The sequence below is a fragment of the Pelobates fuscus genome, chromosome 3, assembly GCF_036172605.1.
Source record: "Pelobates fuscus isolate aPelFus1 chromosome 3, aPelFus1.pri, whole genome shotgun sequence".
In the NCBI taxonomy this organism is placed as follows: Eukaryota; Metazoa; Chordata; class Amphibia; order Anura; family Pelobatidae; genus Pelobates; species Pelobates fuscus.
This window is the reverse complement of record NC_086319.1, coordinates 362,437,041-362,454,687: the sequence shown is the minus strand read 5'-3', so window position 1 is coordinate 362,454,687 and position 17,647 is coordinate 362,437,041. Positions and strand designations below refer to the sequence as shown.

At 41.8% G+C, this 17,647-nt stretch overlaps 1 protein-coding gene across 1 annotated transcript; it reads right to left on the bottom strand.

The window, feature by feature from the left end:
* Positions 1-201: 201 nt before the first annotated feature.
* On the bottom strand, positions 202-16,982 carry LOC134601400 (zinc finger protein 25-like). Its single transcript, XM_063445877.1, has 5 exons — positions 16,825-16,982; positions 14,926-15,078; positions 7,539-7,665; positions 6,429-6,536; positions 202-1,264 (listed from the first exon to the last, which is right to left on the bottom strand). Exons 2-5 carry the CDS (start codon positions 15,037-15,039, stop codon positions 261-263), a joined length of 1,353 nt encoding a protein of 450 aa, XP_063301947.1. The 5' UTR covers positions 15,040-15,078; positions 16,825-16,982; the 3' UTR covers positions 202-260.
* Between the last annotated feature and the right edge of the window lie 665 nt (positions 16,983-17,647).

Sequence of the window (17,647 nt, the reverse complement as noted above, 5' to 3'; positions counted from 1 at the left end):
AAAGTTATATTTTGATGACGAAATAGATCGATCGTACAAACATGTTTAAAAGGACTGAAATAAAACATTACAAATTATAGTTATTCTTCCAAACAAAACGAAGACACAAACAAATTATATATATATGAATATTGTCACTTTTGATTACAAAGAACAGAACTGATACATCAATTTGATTAATTTAGTTTTGTCAAAAAAAAAAAAAAAAGTATAACAGGTTCAAGTGCAAGTACCACAAATGTTGCTTTGTTCAGGGTAGTTTATATGCTGTTCTCCATCTCGTGTGATTTTAGGTGCGTTGCAAGTTGTGAACTTTGTGCAAACTGTCTATCACAATTATGACAGGCGTAAGGTCTTTCCCCAGTATGGGATCTTCGGTGTACTATAAGGTAGGAGCTGTGCTTGAAGGTTTTCCCACATTGCTTACAAGCATAGGGTCTCTCGTCCGTGTGTAACCTTTGGTGTGTGATCAGATGTGATCTGTGAGTGAAACCTTTTCCACATTCTGTGCAGATATAAGGTTTCTCACCTGTATGTGATCGCTGGTGTATAGTCAATGCTGAGCTCTGTGTGAAGGTATGTCCACACTCCTTGCAAATATACGGTCGCTCTCCTGTATGAGTTCTCTGGTGTACTATGAGATATGTGGTAAGGCTAAATCTTTTACCACATTCAGAACATTTGTGTGGTTTTTCCCCTGTGTGTATTCGTTGGTGTTTCGTTAAAGAGGAATAGTGGGTAAAACATTTCCTACACTCACTGCAGACATGAGGCTTTTCACCTGTATGAATGATCTGATGTCTCCTTAAGAGGCACACCAATTTAAAGCATTTCCCACACTCTGAGCATTCATAAGGTGCTTCTCCAGTATGGAACTTCTGGTGATTGATTAGGTAGGCTTTATTAGCAAAGCTTTTACTGCACTCATTACAAGGATATGGTGATTCTCCCAGGACAGGTTTTTGCTTTCTTTTGCAAACACTTTTAACTGGCTTTCTCTCTAAACATTCAGCTGGTCCATCAAACGTATTGTTGTTCAGCTGCAAGTTCTTAAAGGAACATTTCTCCATTTCGTCTGAATCTGCTGTGTATTGTACCAGTACTCGTTTACGCAGGTTATACACCTTGAGCGGTGGTGTACAGCTTTCCTTTACATCTATGATTTGCCTCTGCATTCTATATGACCTTTTGCCATTTTGCAGTTCATCAGTGTGGGCATCAATTTCTATTTTACACTGTGGGGCATCAGATCCTTCCAGGCCATCTGTTAAGACAAATATTACATTTTGTTATATGAATATAACATTAAACTATGGCAATATCAGTCACGAGTCCAGAGGCATGTTTTTGTGAAAAATATAAAATATTGCAATTTCTCAGATGCCACATTGTTTTACAGTGAAAAAGGGACATATTAAAAAACAACGAAAAAACAAAAATAAAATAAAAACACAACTAACAACCTATAGCAGACTCAAAATGTCATCCCTATTTATAGCTTAGACAATTTATTGTAAACCTATAGGAATAGAGGCATGTATTTTGGCCTTTGTCCCACTGAAAAATGACATTTGCTTTAACCCCTTAAGGACCAAACTTCTGGAATAAAAGGGAATCATGACATGTCACACATGTCATGTGTCCTTAAGGGGTTAAAGGAACACTATAGTCACCTAAATTACTTTAGCTAAATAAAGCAGTTTTAGTGTATAGATCATTCCCCTGCAATTTCACTGCTCAATTCACTGTCATTTAGGAGTTAAATCACTTTGTTTCTGTTTATGCAGCCCTAGCCACACCTCCCCTGGCTATGATTGACAGAGCCTGCATAAAAAAAAAAAACTGGTTTCACTTTCAAACAGATGTAATTTACCTTAAATAATTGTATCTCAATCTCTAAATTGAACTTTAATCACATACAGGAGGCTCTTGCAGGGTCTAGCAAGCTATTAACATAACAGGGGATAAGAACATCTTACTTAAACAGAACTTGCAATAAAGAAAGCCTAAATAGGGCTCTCTTTACAGGAAGTGTTTATGGAAGGCTGTGCAAGTCACATGCAGGGAGGTGTGACTAGGGTTCATAAACAAAGGGATTTAACTCCTAAATGGCAGAGGATTGAGCAGTGAGGCTGCAGGGGCATGTTCTATACACCAAAACAGCTTCATTAAGCTAAAGTTGTTCAGGTGACTATAGTGTCCCTTTAACATACTGTCCTGCATCAAATGCCTCACTCCTAAGGCTTCTAACCAGTTCTGCCAGTTATTTTGACAAAAGGATATATGGAGGAATACATCCATCACTATGACACTTGGTGAGCATATAATGTATGTTGCCATCTCTGCCGTAAAGTGTTTCAAAAGGCACTATTTAATGTAGGAAAAGTGGTTCATAAACAAATAGGTACAGGCTAAAAAGATCTCACTACAGTGAGCGATGCGGAGAATCTCCCCATAGTCTATCCCACCTCTTCTCATAAAGCACGAGAACACACAAACTTAAAAGAACACTGTAGGCACCCAGACCACTTCAGCTCATGAAGTGGTCTAGGTGCTAACTTCCATCACCCTTAACCCTGCAAAAAGTTCTCCTCTAGTGGCTGTCTACCAGAAAGCCACCAGAGGGACTTCCGGGATCTTAGACGACTTCTAAACGCTGCTTGACATCCTCACACTATGCATGAGGACTTCGGGGGTCGCCAGAATCCCCATAGGAAAGCATTGAATAATGCTTTCCTATAGGGAGGTCTAATGCGTGCACTTTAATGCGCGCCATTGCCGTGCATGAGCTTTAGGTCTTCCCCGCCAGTGGACATCAGCAGGGGAGAAGCGTGGGTGGAGCCTGACCCAGCGCCGATGTGCCTCAGGTCAGATTCAGGTAAGAGTCTGAAGGGGTTTTTAACCCCTTCAGCAACACGGGATGGGGGACAGAGGAAGGGGGGCACTCCAGGATTCTCTATGCCAGAAAAAAATGATTTGTTTTCCTGGAACTAGAGAATCCCTTTAAACCTTTTTACTTTACATACGGTAGAGAAATATAACCAGCTAGCAGGTCACTATAGCGTTAGGAATACAGGTTTGTATTCCTAAAGCTAGTGTCCCTTTAAAGGGATGGTACAGATTGGAGATTAATCTACTTTTTTTTTTTTCATTCTTTATTTTATTTGTGCTTGGAGTAACAGTAAACGAGCAGAGCCACAACAGCTGCTGCAAGCTTGCGGCATTTCAAACAGCACATTTTTGTTATAATATGGAGGTAACAAACTTTGAGGTATCATCGATTTGTAGTGGTTAATAAACATGCTATAACATGAAGTGGTCAAGCTAGGCAGTAGGGATCGACCGATTATCGGTTTTACCGATATTATCGGCCGATATTATCGGCCGATATTATCGGCCGATATTATCGGCCGATATTATCGGCCGATATTCGGTATTTTCGGCAATATCGGTATCGGCCAATAGGGATACCGATATTGCCGATAATACCTCCCAGGACCGCCAGGCTCATTACAAGCCCGGCGGTCCTGGGGGGGCGGCAGCAAGCGTTTACTCACCTCCCTGCAGCTCCTCCAGCTCCCCAGTGTAAATCTCGCGAGACCCGCGGCCAGCTCTGACGGCCGCGGGTCTCGCGAGATTTACACTGGGGAGCTGGAGGAGCTGCTGGGAGGTGAGTAAACGCTTGCTGCCCACCCCACTTCCCTCCCCTCCCCTCCCCCAGCTAAGCCAATGCCACTGGACCACCAGGGATTAACATATCCCCCCTCCCTGGCAAGGCAACAAGCAGGGAGGGGGGACAACAAAAATGTAATGATAATTAAATATATAAAAAAAATAAACATTTTATATAAAAATTTAAAAAACTTTTTTTAATAAAAAATGCCCCCTCACACACACACTATTATTATACACATACACTACACAAACACACTGTGTATATAATTCAGTGTGTTTGTATAGTGTGTGTATATATATAATGCAGTGTGTTTGTATAGTGTGTGTATATATAATGCACACTACACAAACACACTGCATTATATACACACACACACACTATACAAACACACACACACACTATACAAACACACACTGCATTATATACACACACACACACACACACTATACAAACACACACTGCATTATATACACACACACTATACAAACACACACTGCATTATATACACACACACTATACAAACACACACTGCATTATATACACACACACACTATACAAACACACACACTATACAAACACACACACTATACAAACACACACACTATACAAACACACACACTATACAAACACACACACTATACAAACACACACACTATACAAACACACACACTGCATTATATACACACACACTATATTATATACACACACTATACAAACACACACTGCATTATATACACACACACACACTATACAAACACACACTGCATTATATACACACACACTGCATTATCTACACACACACTGCATTATCTACACACACACTGCATTATATACACACACACTATACAAACACACTGCATTATATACACACACACTATACAAACACACTGCATTATATACACACACACTATACAAACACACTGCATTATATACACACACACACTGCATCCACTACACACACACTGCATCCACTACACACACACACTGCATCCACTACACACACACTGCATCCACTACACACACACTGCATCCACTACACACACACTGCATCCACTACACACACATACACAGCTCCCCTGTCTAAACACACTGCATCCACTACACGTGGCATGTATATTTTGTGCATTTACCTTTAGAAATAGTTTTTATTTTCCAAAATGGTAAATGTACAGAATATCGGCAAATTATATCGGCTATCGGCCTGAAAGTTCACAGAATATCGGTATCGGTATCGGCTCTAAAAAATCAATATCGGTCGATCCCTACTAGGCAGTCGTGGTAGTTAACAGTAACTAGTGAACATGTTAACACGCTAAACTAGGTACGCACACAATATAAATTTTTTTCTCTTAGGGTTATGATCCTGAGAAGGTGTTTAGCACTGCGTTAGGAGAGACAAAGAGGCAAAGCAACCGGCGTTTACATCACAGCAATAGAAATGTTGCATGGTGGGTTTTGTTGCCATGGAGTTGCGTTGTGCTTGGTTGTGTGTTAGTGGTTCAGTTGGTGTCATATGTGGATATGTGCACTGTGGTGCTAAAAATTCTGAGTGTAGCTTGTCTAGGTCTGACTTGTTGGACTTGCTTACTAGTGCGACATGTATTCTAGTGTGATCTTTAACGCTCTGTTACATATCTATGCATGGGAACGTGCTAATCTGGGCGTAAATTATTATATTAAAGCTAGGAATACATCAGATTAATCTACTTTTTAACACATTAAATGGGTTTAATTTTTCATGCATTATTTAAAGTCCTGACATTTATCATAAATCCCTAGCCTTTGCATGGATATCTGCCCATATCAGGAAGTGAATTGACCTGTCATGATGCTCCTTTATTAACATTCTATGAGCTCATCTCATAAGTCTATGCACTTTATGACTGCGGCAGGGTTTCTGGCAGTTAAAGCTGCTGTAGAAATTGCACTAAAACTCACAGATCATTCACGCTATGCATGAGGACCTCCAGCGTCGCCAGAATCCCCATAGGAAAGCATTGAATAATGCTTTCCTATAGGGAGGTCTAATGTGCGCACTCACGCGCAGCCATTGCCACGCATTAACTTTAGGTCTCCCCCGCCGGTGGACGTCAGCAGGGGAGAAGCGTGGGCGGAGCCTGACCCAGCACCGATGTCCCTCAGGTCAGATTCAGGTAAGCATCTGAAGGGGTTTTAACCCCTTCGGCAACACGGGATGGGGGACAGAGGAAGGGGGACATTCCAGGATTCTCTATGCCAGATAAACGGATTTGTTTTCCTGGCACTAGAGAATCCCTTTAAACCTTTTTACTTTAGTATAGATTTGTGTGTTTTTTTCCCCTCAACACTTCTGATATACTGAATACAGATTTGTTTATCCCCCCTGCAAATATATTAATGGTCATTAACTGTCAGGAAGTTTGACAGAGGCTGATTGTTACAGGGTTATTCACTAAGACAGTGATTGATTCCCAGGATTGAGGGATTACCCACTTGTGTAAAGTGGGTAAAAAAAAACAAAACACTGTACACACAGCTGGGTAATCCCTAAATCCTGGACTGGTAGGGGTACCTTGAGGACTGGTTTGGGAACCACGGCACTAAAGGGAATTTAATATTTAAAGGAACACAAACATGGAGAATGGAATGAATAGGTATTTTACCTTTTCTCCATCACAATTGAATAAATGTTATGCTTTATTCTCACACTTAGAAAGGTGTGTTACTTAGTATTCATAATAAAGTCGTGCTATTAGACATTTGCTTTACTTACCTTTGAGCGAATGTATCAGGTTATTCCCATGCTGGATGGGGTCCAGTAAATAAGGCTTCTCTCCTTGCTGAATCTTTGAAACAACCCTTGGCATTTTGTTGAGATAACCTAATATGTATGACATAAAACAATATATGACACACAGTATTTGCCAGTGTTTTATAGGAAGCGAATGAATGATCATCTTTATTTTTTAGAAAAAACTAAAATGTGTTTATGAAAAAAAAAAAAAGTAGAAAAAAAACGAAACAAAAAACAAAACACAAAAAAAACACCCCAACACACAGAGTTTGGATTTATGACAAAATTGTTATTTTATTAATTTCTTCTTTTATATAACCAAATATATATATTTTGTTGTTTATTTAGAAGTATGGCATCATGAAGACAAATCTAGATTAAAAAAAAACAAAAAAAGCCACACACTGGAATAGAGCAGAAGTGGCTATGGACATTGCAGTAACCCTCTAAACAAAGTTATTTTTCAGTTTTAGGCCAACAAGCAAACAGTCCTAGGTTTAGAATTCAAATGAAGGTAATGCATTTATATATAGCAGGAATCATTTCCCCCAACAAGACAAAAAAAAACACAAACAAAACATATCATGGAATCATGGCCCCCATAAAATGATGGTGCTTAATAATTCTCCATGGTACCACTTTTTTCATGTTGGAACCCAGACCAGATTCCTACTGGGCCAAGTACCTGACCCATCCACTATACCCTTTAGTGGTGATCACAGGAATGCATACATTGAGAGGAGTCTATGGAAGCAGTTTAAGAAGTCAGTATTGCAGTTAGCATGCAAATCTATCCCACTGAAGGACCCACTGATATTGGGGTACGGTGACATAGTGGTGGACTAACAATATGGCCATATGGTGTAACTGAATCCCCATATTTGTTTGCCAAGAAAAGTGGTAAAAATGTATAGTATTTTATTTGTGTGTGCATTGTTCCTTAATCTGTATAATGCATTTTTTTTATTGCCGGAATCACGTCCACCAACAAAACACATAAAACTACAAACGCAACTCCCCTTAAAATTCTAATCCTTCATAATTCTACATGGTATGTTAGCCCATTTTTCTGAGCCTATCTATTCTCACCCATTGATCTCAAGAGTGTGTAGTTTTCAAGCATCACATCCTTATAGAGCAACTTCTGATCTTCCTTTAAATAGTTCCACTCCTCCTCCGAAAAATACACTGCCACATCACTGAACTGTACAGGAACCTGAAACATAGGAAGATTAGAATAGACTTTGAATTGAGACCTGGAAACGGCAGGTATTCCCTATTTTCTACCAGTATATTCACCCTCATTATTAATAAGTTTTATTCACCAAAAGAAAAAGAAAAAGGCATAGTATGTAGGGGAAAAAATACAATATATATATATATATATATATATATATTTTTTTTTTAAAGGGTCACCATAGCCATCAGAACCACTACAGCAGTAGTTCTGGTTGCTATAGCCTGTTCCTGCAGTGTTAGCACTGTAAATACTGCCTTGTCAGAGAAAAAGCTGTGTTTTTATTGCTGCTTACAAACACCTCTAATGACAGTCACTCAGACGGCCACTAGAGGTGCTTCTAGTCCAGCACAGGCGTTCAGCACCTCCACGCTCTGCATGGAGGCGCTAAATGTTCCCCATATAGATTGATTCATTTAATGCATCTCTGAAGAGATGCAGATTAGCGCAGTGCTGCGTTTGCGCAATAGCCTCCCAATGCTTTCCTGTGGGAAAGCATTGGATTCGCTAAGATCATCAAGATTAATCTCAGCCATGGAGGTGTGGCCTGCTCCGACGAGACAGCATGGCATGGGAGAAAGCTGAAATCACATTTTTACTGCACAGAAAAGGGACTGGACACAAATAGCCATTTAAAAGTACTAAAGTGTCAGTAATACATGTATAATATTCCTTTGAGTGAACATGTTTCTTTTACTCATCTAATCCTATTCCACCATAAAATTTAACCACCTCCACATACGATCTGTATGTATTCATAAGTCAATATAATGCCATTAAATGCAAACTACAGTGCCAGGAAAACAAACTCGTTTTCATGGCACTATAGATTCCCCCTCTGTCAAGGCCCCCCCATGGTGCAGAAGGGGTTAATAACCCCTTCTGTCACTTACCTGGGTCTAGCACCGATGTCCCGCAGTGCTGGCTCAGCTTCGCCAAGCTCCTCCACCGACAACGTCAGCTGACGGGGGAGACTTAATGCGCATGCGATGCAATGACCGTGCTCGCATTAGGATTTCCCCATAGGAAAGCATTATTTAATGCTTTCCTATGGGGATTATGGTGACACGAAGTATGCGTGAGGCTGTCCAGCGTAGTTTAGGCGACCAAAAGTCCCTCTAGTGGCTATCCGGTGGACAGCCACTAGAGGAGGAGTTAATCCTGCAAGGTAAATATTGCAGTTTATAAAAACTGCAATAATTACATGCTCAGTGTTAAGGGTGATGGGAGTTTGCACCAAGACCACTTCAATGAGCTGAAGTTGTCTGGGTGCTACAGTGTCCCTTTAACCGTAGCCAGGTTTTTTTTTTTAGGGAAACCTAAAGTGATTTCAGATCTTCCTTGCAGATAAAGCAGCACTGCCATATTGCAATTTTTAAACAAATTCTTGTCTGCCCCCTCTATTTCCCCTTGTTTTACATAATTTGGAATTGGTTTTATACATACCAGAAAAATAGTATGATCTTTGGCAATGTGAGGAGTTAAAGACCCCCGCAAGTGATTTCTCTGGTGATTGGTGGCTGCCAGGTGCAGGGGAAGGTAGCTATACTTTCTTCAAGTTGTCACTCAGCCACCACAATCTTAACTGTACAGATCTGTGACAGAGTTCTATACTCAGAATCTCTGCCAAGTATCCCCTCTCCTCTGAAACAGATCAGCTAGTGTGAATTTAGCTCAGTTCCTAAGCATCAGCTGATGCTTGAAGGTAGGTAAAACAGATACAAGTTTTATTCAGAAAAACACATTTCAACAGACATTCCCAACAGAGAGTCAAACTAAACACAATCCGAACCCAGCGCTTTGGTGTCTGGGACATAACTTAATCAAAGACAGAATAATTTAATTAACTATAGCCACCAGGGTGACTTACGATAATATCCCCAAAACAGAGCATTTACAACAAGTTATACCCAAGAGCTATATGTCCCCGAAGAGCTCTGGTTTAGAGATGCAAGATGTCCGAAGAGCGCTCAGATCATAGGGGTCTAGCTCGAGCAATCAAGGATTGAAGTTTATAGACACAATAAAAAAAAGGAAGTGAATGGCGCTTACACAGTAAAAACAAAAACACAGTACTGGAGTGAAAAAGGTGTTCCCCAACACCCTAAAGTCAAAATGTAAGAAAGGTATTAGAAGCAACAAGTGCCAAAATACACACAACACTCCCTGTGTATAAAAATATAAAATAATACTTATACATGTACAGATGTATGTGGGGGATGTCCCATGTAGTCAGTACCTACAATAATAAAAAAAGTACATAGTATAGACTGTACATACAAAGAGAGAAATATGGAGGTAATTGGATACACTCACGGATTTCAGAGCCGTACCAGGCTCTGTATTTAGTGCCCAAGGGTGCCTCAAAAGGCTTTGCTGGAGAATCTTGGATCAGTGCATGATGAAAACTCGGACTGAGTTGAAACGCGTCTGCATGACTGTGATTCTGTGAGTCACCATATGGGACCTGCACAGTTACTATTTTAATTTCCATTTACAATAAATCTATACTTTTTTATCATCACTCTGCTGCTGTTCCTTCTACCTCTGGGGGATATCATCCAGGATTCTCCAGCAAAGCCTTTTGAGGCACCCTTGGGCACTAAATACAGAGCCTGGTACGGCTCTGAAATCCGTGAGTGTATCCAATTACCTCCATATTTCTCTCTTTGTATGTACAGTCTATACTATGTACCTTTTTTATTATTGTAGGTACTGACTACATGGGACATCCCCCACATATCTGTACATGTATAAGTATTTTATATTTTTATACACAGGGAGTGTTGTGTGTATTTTGGCACTTGTTGCTTCTAATGTCTTTCTTACAAGGATTGAAGTTTAACCTGGCTGCGACCATCCACCGTGCCGGCGGCAAGTTACGGACTGTTTTGTACCAAGTCCTGGTCCCAAATAATGGCTTCCTGAAAGTGACCTCCCACAAGTCCTTGGTGGCTGTCGCATCACCTCCTCTCCAAATAGTCCTCAGTTTGGTAGTCCTGGGACTGAGCGATACCCACTTGAAGTTTCACTGGATCGCAACATCCTTCTGATCCGGAGAACAGTTTCATGAGGTTTCTGGGTAACTCCCAGTCGAGCACTTTGTGCCCCCTTAAGCCTATTGAGTGCACCGACAGTCTTTGTGGCAAGCTGGGCCATAGGCTCGTCTTGTAAGGCAAACAGTGATGAAGGACAGCATGGTGGCAAACAGATGAAGCTCTCTTGTGGAAGAGTTGGTCCAGAATCCCACACCAGTTGTTAAAGTGACTGGGACAGCAAGAATGCATCACTAGATTCCTCTGTTTTATGCTCACTTGCACCGACTAAACCAGCTAAGGTTTCTGCTTTGCTTCGGTCCTCCAGCCCACCACTTGTTCCCTCGATCCTATTCCCTCACATCTCACTCGCGTTCTGTCTCCTTCTCTGACCCTCACTAAAATATTCAATCTTCTCTCGCATATTCCTTCATTCTTGAAGCACGCAACCATAATCACGACTCTAAAAAAGCCAAACCTTGACCCTAACTGCACATCCAACTACAGACATCTCGCTACTACCGTTTGCCTCCAAGATCCTCAAAAGTTGTGACCGATTTCCTTGAATCAGACTCTCTGCTCGATCGGCTTCGATCCAAATTCCTTACTCATCACTCTGTTGAAACTGCCCTGACCAGAGTATCCAAATGATTTAATTGCTGCTACTCTCTCCTAAATGTTTCTGCTGCTTACAACACTGTTGATCACCAACAACTTCTTATCCTCCATAACTTCAATCTACAAAACTCTGCACTTTCCTAATTTCTCCTCCTATCTCTCGAAGCGCTCTTTCAAGGATTCCATTTCTAGTTCTTCCTCTCCTCTGCAACCCCTCTATGCATGGTTCCCTACTGTTTTCAATCTAGATAGCATCCCTTGGTAAACTAGTCAGCTCTTTTGGCTTACAATATCATTTCTATGCGTATGACACGCAAATCTATCTGTCCTCTCCAGATCTCTCGTGTTTCTGACAGCCTCTCTGCTATTTCTAACTGGATGGCTGCTCATTGTCTTAAACTTAACCTGTCCAAAACAGAGCTTTTCGTCTTTCCTCACTGAAGCGTTGCTACTCTCCAAGTCAATGGTACTACCATCAACTCTACCTCGCAGGTATGCTGAATAAGTGTTCTCTTTGACTCCAACCTCTCCTTCACCCCTCAAATCCAGTTACTTAGCGCTACCTACCACTTCTATCGCAAAAACAATGCAAATCCACCCCATATTTCACCTTGACTACTGCAATCTTCTTTCCCAGCTGGTCCCATTACAGTCTATAATGAATGCTGTGGCGAGGCTCATCTTCCTCTCTGCCCACACCTGCCATGCCTCCTTCGTCTCAGTCTTTACACTGGCTTACTCAGGGCCAGATTAAGAGCCCAGTGGGCCTGGTGCTGACAATTATGATGGGGCCTAATTACAGAATCTTATCGACTAAAAACACTAAAACAACCATACCACCCAAGCGTCATGTATCTGGTGCAGGTGGTGTTGGAGGGAAATTCAAAGGATGCAGCTTTAAGAAAACACATACTCTATGCTAATCTCTCTCTAATTCATGCTTTCATCTTTCAAGTAAATCCATACCTCCCAAAAGCAGTATACCATGAAGTAGGAAGTCAATGGGTGGGGTAAAAGGGTGGGCCACTGACGCGAATCACGTGACCAGAACTGCCAAAAGGAGCGAACATGCTCAAAAAGGGGGCATGTCTGTCCAAAGAATTGGAAGGCCATCCTGGCATCAGTGTCCCTATGTATCACAGTGTCAGTGTCCCCATGTCGCCCAGTCCCCTAGTCTCCCAGTGTCCTCCTTTCTCCCCGTGTCCCCATGTCTGTGTTTCCCATGTCACTAGGATACCAGGGGACACAGACTTGGGGACATGGGGGCACTGAGACACTGGGAGACATGGGGACACTTGTGGATACAGACATGTGGACACTGGGAGAAATGGGGACACAGGCATTTGGGGACATTAAGACACTAGGAACACTGGGAGACTAGGGGACACTGGGAGACATGGGGACACAGACACTAGGGACACTGGCTGGGAGGCGTGGGGACACAGACACTAGGGACACTGGCTGGGAGACATGGGGGCACTAGGGACACTGCTTGGGAGACATAGGGACACCGGTAGACATGGAGACACTGGCTGGCAGACATGGGGACACAGACACTGGAGATTAGGGGACACTGGGAGACATGGAGACACTGTGTCCCTAGTGTCTCCGTGTCCCAATGTGTCTCCCAATGTCCCTATGTCTCACAGCGTCCCCATGTGTCTCAGCATCCCCATGTTTCCCTGCTGCCTTTCTCCCCCCCATCTTTCAGCCTTTATCCCATCCCTCACTTCCCTGAGCTGTAGTCTGTCTCTGCAGGCTGGGAGCTGCGGTCTGAACTCTCTGTGCTGTGTAGCTGCGCCCCCGCGGATAAGTGAGTAGAGAGAGGCAGGAAGATGCTGTAACTTCCTATCCCTGCCTCTCTCCACACACAGTGACCCCTATTGGCTGGTGCTGGTATTGCATAGTAATCTCCGTTTATACTGAGAAATTTCTGCATTTGTATTGCCGGTATTACTGCAATACTGGCACAGCCAGGCAGTCTCAAATACAGACTGTGCTGGTAAAATACCAGTCAGGAGGCAAACCCAAAAGTAGCGTGTAAAAAAAAAAAAAAAAAGAAAAAGTAACTTTTTTTTTTATTAATGGGCCTATTCCATGGGCCTGGACCTGGAGCTGCAGCTCCATCAGCCCCTATGTTAATCCGGCCCTGGGATTACTGTGAGATACAGGGCTTAATTTAAAATTATAGTCCTTGCTCACAAATCTCTACACCTCGCTACTGCTAACTACATATCCACATGGATAAATAATTATGTACTATCCAGGCCCCAATGGTCTCCCGAAGATTGACGTCTATTCTCTGTTCATGCTCACCTTCAAGACTTCGAGGGCTGCTCCGTTCCTATGGAACTCCCATCCCTGCTCCATTAGACTCTCACCCAGTCTTCAAAAGATTATTAAAAACTCACTTCTTAAGGAAAGCACATCAATTAAACTGTTATTAGCTTTCCCTCCCCGCACTTTGGTACCCAACCCTGCTTCCTCTCCTGCAATTGTGTCATCCAATAGACTGACCTTTCACTGTAAACAATTCTAGTAAGCCATTTTTCCCCCATACATGAAACACATCCCATCCGTACTGTAACACTTTGCCGCACTCCCTCTAGAATGTAAGGTTGTTTCAGCAGGGCCTTTAACACCCTCTGTTCCGGTGCATCCGTGTCCAGCTCATCTTGTTGCAAATACATGTCCATCTATTGTACAGTGCTATGGAATTTGCTGGCGCGTTGTTAGTATTAATAAATAATGTAGGATCCCGAGACTGCGTAAGGTGAAGAACAAGCAACATAATTTCTCAAATGTATACTGTAACACAATTTCAACTTTCCAAACTATATGAAAAGATATATATATAGATGGAACTCATGAATGTGTTTTCCAGTCTCTACCAACAGAGGGCAATGGAGATCCTGAAATATTCCTGTTTTAAAACAAGGATATCCCAACCTCACAAACCCAAACCAGGTAGGAAAGCAGTCTGAATGATCCCCGTGTACCTGCCTCCCCAAAACAGAACCCAATTCCAGTCCAGGGCGCAAAATCAATTGAAAGGACCCTGACCTGCAGTCCTCTCCAAGTGCCAGGTACTGGAAGATTCAGTTACAGCCTCCATCAATTGATTACTGAATACCACAGCTGTCAATTGTGACGGCTGCCATGACTGGTTGAAAAAGTTTAATGGAGCTCTGCCTTTTATCAACCTTAGATTTACCATAAGACCAAATAGTCTCTACATGGTCTTATGGAATCTCTGGATTGCTTGGAATTTCAGAAAAACACCAATGCAGTCAGGATCAGTATCTCATAAAGAGTGCATCTTTCTAAACTACTGAAAGGAGACAGATCCACTTCAAGCAAGGTTCTATGGTCAAAAGTAGTTTACCAACAATGCATTTGTCAAAAGAATCCCACAGCAGGGCAATCTACATTCATCATGAAGAAAGCAAAACAAATTGGCAGCAACCTGATATTGGCATCTGACACAAGGAATAAAAAAAGGGAATCTTAAAGAAGCATGAGATGGAGAGAGAGAAAAAAAAAGGGGGGGGGGGGAGGGAAAGACTAAAAAAAGTTTTTTTATTACCTTCAATGGCACACTGGTTTTGCAGGTCCCTTCTCTGCATAGATTCCTGTGTTTTATGTCCAAGTCAGATTCATACATTCTTGACAAAGGCAATGGATTGAAGAAAGACTGCATAAAAAGACACCTTTACTCAAATCAAAACAATCATGGAGCCTGCATTAAAAAAAAAAAAACAAAAAAAAAACATAAATAAATCAATAAATAAACGACAATGGTTTCAGACCAAATTACGAAATGTCAGACTATGCAGAACAGTGTACAATATAAATACAATACTGGTGTAACACTCATAAATGTGCGTTAAAACACTGTGACAGACCCTCTGGGTACATGGCCCTTATACTCCCACACCCTCTCAAAACACTAACACTATGGGCTAACCCTCCAACCCATATCTCCCAGCATCAGCGGCCCTTTCGGACAACAGAGTACCACTTGTCTACCGCCACAGGAGCCGCTGAGACATGGTGCGTCTTACAGGGAGTAGCCCTAAATCAGCGTAGAACGCAGAGCCACGATCCGCTAAAACTTTAAATAGAGTGCTTTTGGTCCCACGTTCATCTATAAGCTTTTTGGAGGGTTAACAGAGGAGGTGGAGAGGCATCGAATGACACAACAAACTTTGGGAAGCTCCATGTACACGGAAAGCACTGTATATTTAGGTGACCGGGGAACTCTACCCAGCACTCTGGAACTTTGCAATGGATTTGAGCCTAGCCGCGTCCAGCTGAAGTTTGTACTTCCTTTGAATTCGGGCTAGTCACGTCCGATCCGAGCGCTTTTTTGACAGAATGGGCACTCCAGAGAGATCATTACAGGGATATATGGTATGTGGGGCTCTTTTGCATTAATTTAACCAAGGGCTGACAATTATCACCTAGACACAGAGACGCCTGGGTGGGATAGTACTACTATGAATAGTTCTGAGTATAAATCTGTGTAATTTTCTCAATAAAACCAGTTCTTCGTCACCCTTCACTAGTGTGTGGGGGAGACAGTGGTACTTCATGCAGGAGGGTATAATCACTCCGGGGCTGTATTCACTAGGAAAGGACACCCTAGGTGGTTGTAACCCATCTTCTTGAGGGTATACCGCTACAAACACATATACCAATAGTAGATAGCTAAATGACAAGGGGAGGATATCATACCCGCTATATTACGTTATAAGTGGGGAGATAAATCCACAGTAATATGCAAAACAGAAGAAAAAATATAAAATATAACACAATTTATAGTTTAGTGTTACAGCACCAAGGTATGTCCCCTCCCCCCCGAGCCATCATCATATTGTTTTCACGGACACAATTTCTGCCTGTTGATGAACAGCACATGAAAGGTGCTACCCTGCAATATGCTGCAATTGTACAATTGGTTTTCCCATCTGCAACATTTAACGGTTACACTCTTCATACACAGCACTTTGTCTGTGTTGCCCAACATACATATTCGATGTGAGGCCTGTCCAAGCATGATGTAATATGATCAAATATAAAAGTTTGAATTTAGCAACACACACACACACACCCCAAACAATTCATAACACATGCCTAATAAAAATATTTAAGAAGAAAGTATAGTAGCGGTTTTTGTGTGTCTGAGAGATTATAAATGGCACCCAATGGGACCAATCATGGGTTTTACTTACAGGTCCCATAGGAGAGATGGTTAATGAGAGAGCTGGGCGAGGGGAGAGACGGTTAATGGGGAGCTGGGCAATGGGGGAGATGGTTGATGAGAGAGCTGGGCAATGGGGGAGCTGTGTGATGAGAGAGCTGGTTAATGGCAGAGATGTATAATGGGAGAGCTGGTTAATGGGAGAGCTGGCTGATGAGACAGGCCTATTCAATAAAGAGACATCCCTGAGAGACCCATAATAAATACAGCTTCACCTCCTACCTGTGTTTATGGCGCTGTAAGTGCGATAAGAGCCTGGGAGAGCAAATTATTCCTCACTAATCGAGAAGACAACCTGCTGTGCCGAAGGAATCATGGGAAATGTATGCTTTTTTTTTTTTTTTTTAGATTTATATAAAGGTTTATATTAACTACAAATACCTATGTCCACGTGACAAGAATCCATCACGTTTATTGGTTGCGGTATTACCCAATCACTTGGCTGAGAATGAAAACGAGGCGTGGATCGAGTTCCTTGTCCTCTCTCGAGTTCTCTGTGCACGTCGCGTGAAGTGCTAAACACTAGAGACTGAACGTTTTTTTTTTTAATTATTTTTTTAAGGGTGCACTCACCAGTCTACACGTCAGTGTTATATAGTGTAATGCATCACATAATAAGCTTCATTGTGTTTAATTTTTAACAGCAATGTTTTACTGGGTGTGATGAAGATCTAGTTATAGTTATAGATAGGTTACAGCAATCTTTATATCAAAACCACTTTAACCACTTTTTGTTTATAGCAACAGAGCCTCAGTTTCAATAAAACTATTCATAAGCGGTCTGACAAAAATGATATGACCAGATGGCACCTAAAAATTCCTTGCGTTGTAGCCGCTACAGTTTATTGTAGTGTTTAGGGTGCAAGGAGCCTTGGGATTCCAGCTGGCCATTTTTATTTATTTTTGTCAAGCCATTTTTGAGTCATTTACTAAAACGGAGGTTCTTCTGCCAAATTAAGGCAGTACCTTGGCTTCTGCATTGTCCATACAAATTCCTACAGATTTGGAAGGCAATGAAAGGTTGCGAATAATGAGCTAATCTTTC

What these genes read in the sequence shown, in the direction of transcription:
- LOC134601400 (XM_063445877.1), bottom strand. Translation starts at nt 15,039, where the DNA reads ATGCAGTCTTTCTTCAATCCATTGCCTTTGTCAAGAATGTATGAATCT. An exon ending in AAACCAGTGTGCCATTGAAG is followed by an intron (nt 7,666 to 14,925) that starts GTAATAAAAAAA and finishes CCTATGTTTCAG; the next exon opens with GTTCCTGTACAGTTCAGTGA. An exon ending in CACACTCTTGAGATCAATGG is followed by an intron (nt 6,537 to 7,538) that starts GTGAGAATAGAT and finishes CATACATATTAG; the next exon opens with GTTATCTCAACAAAATGCCA.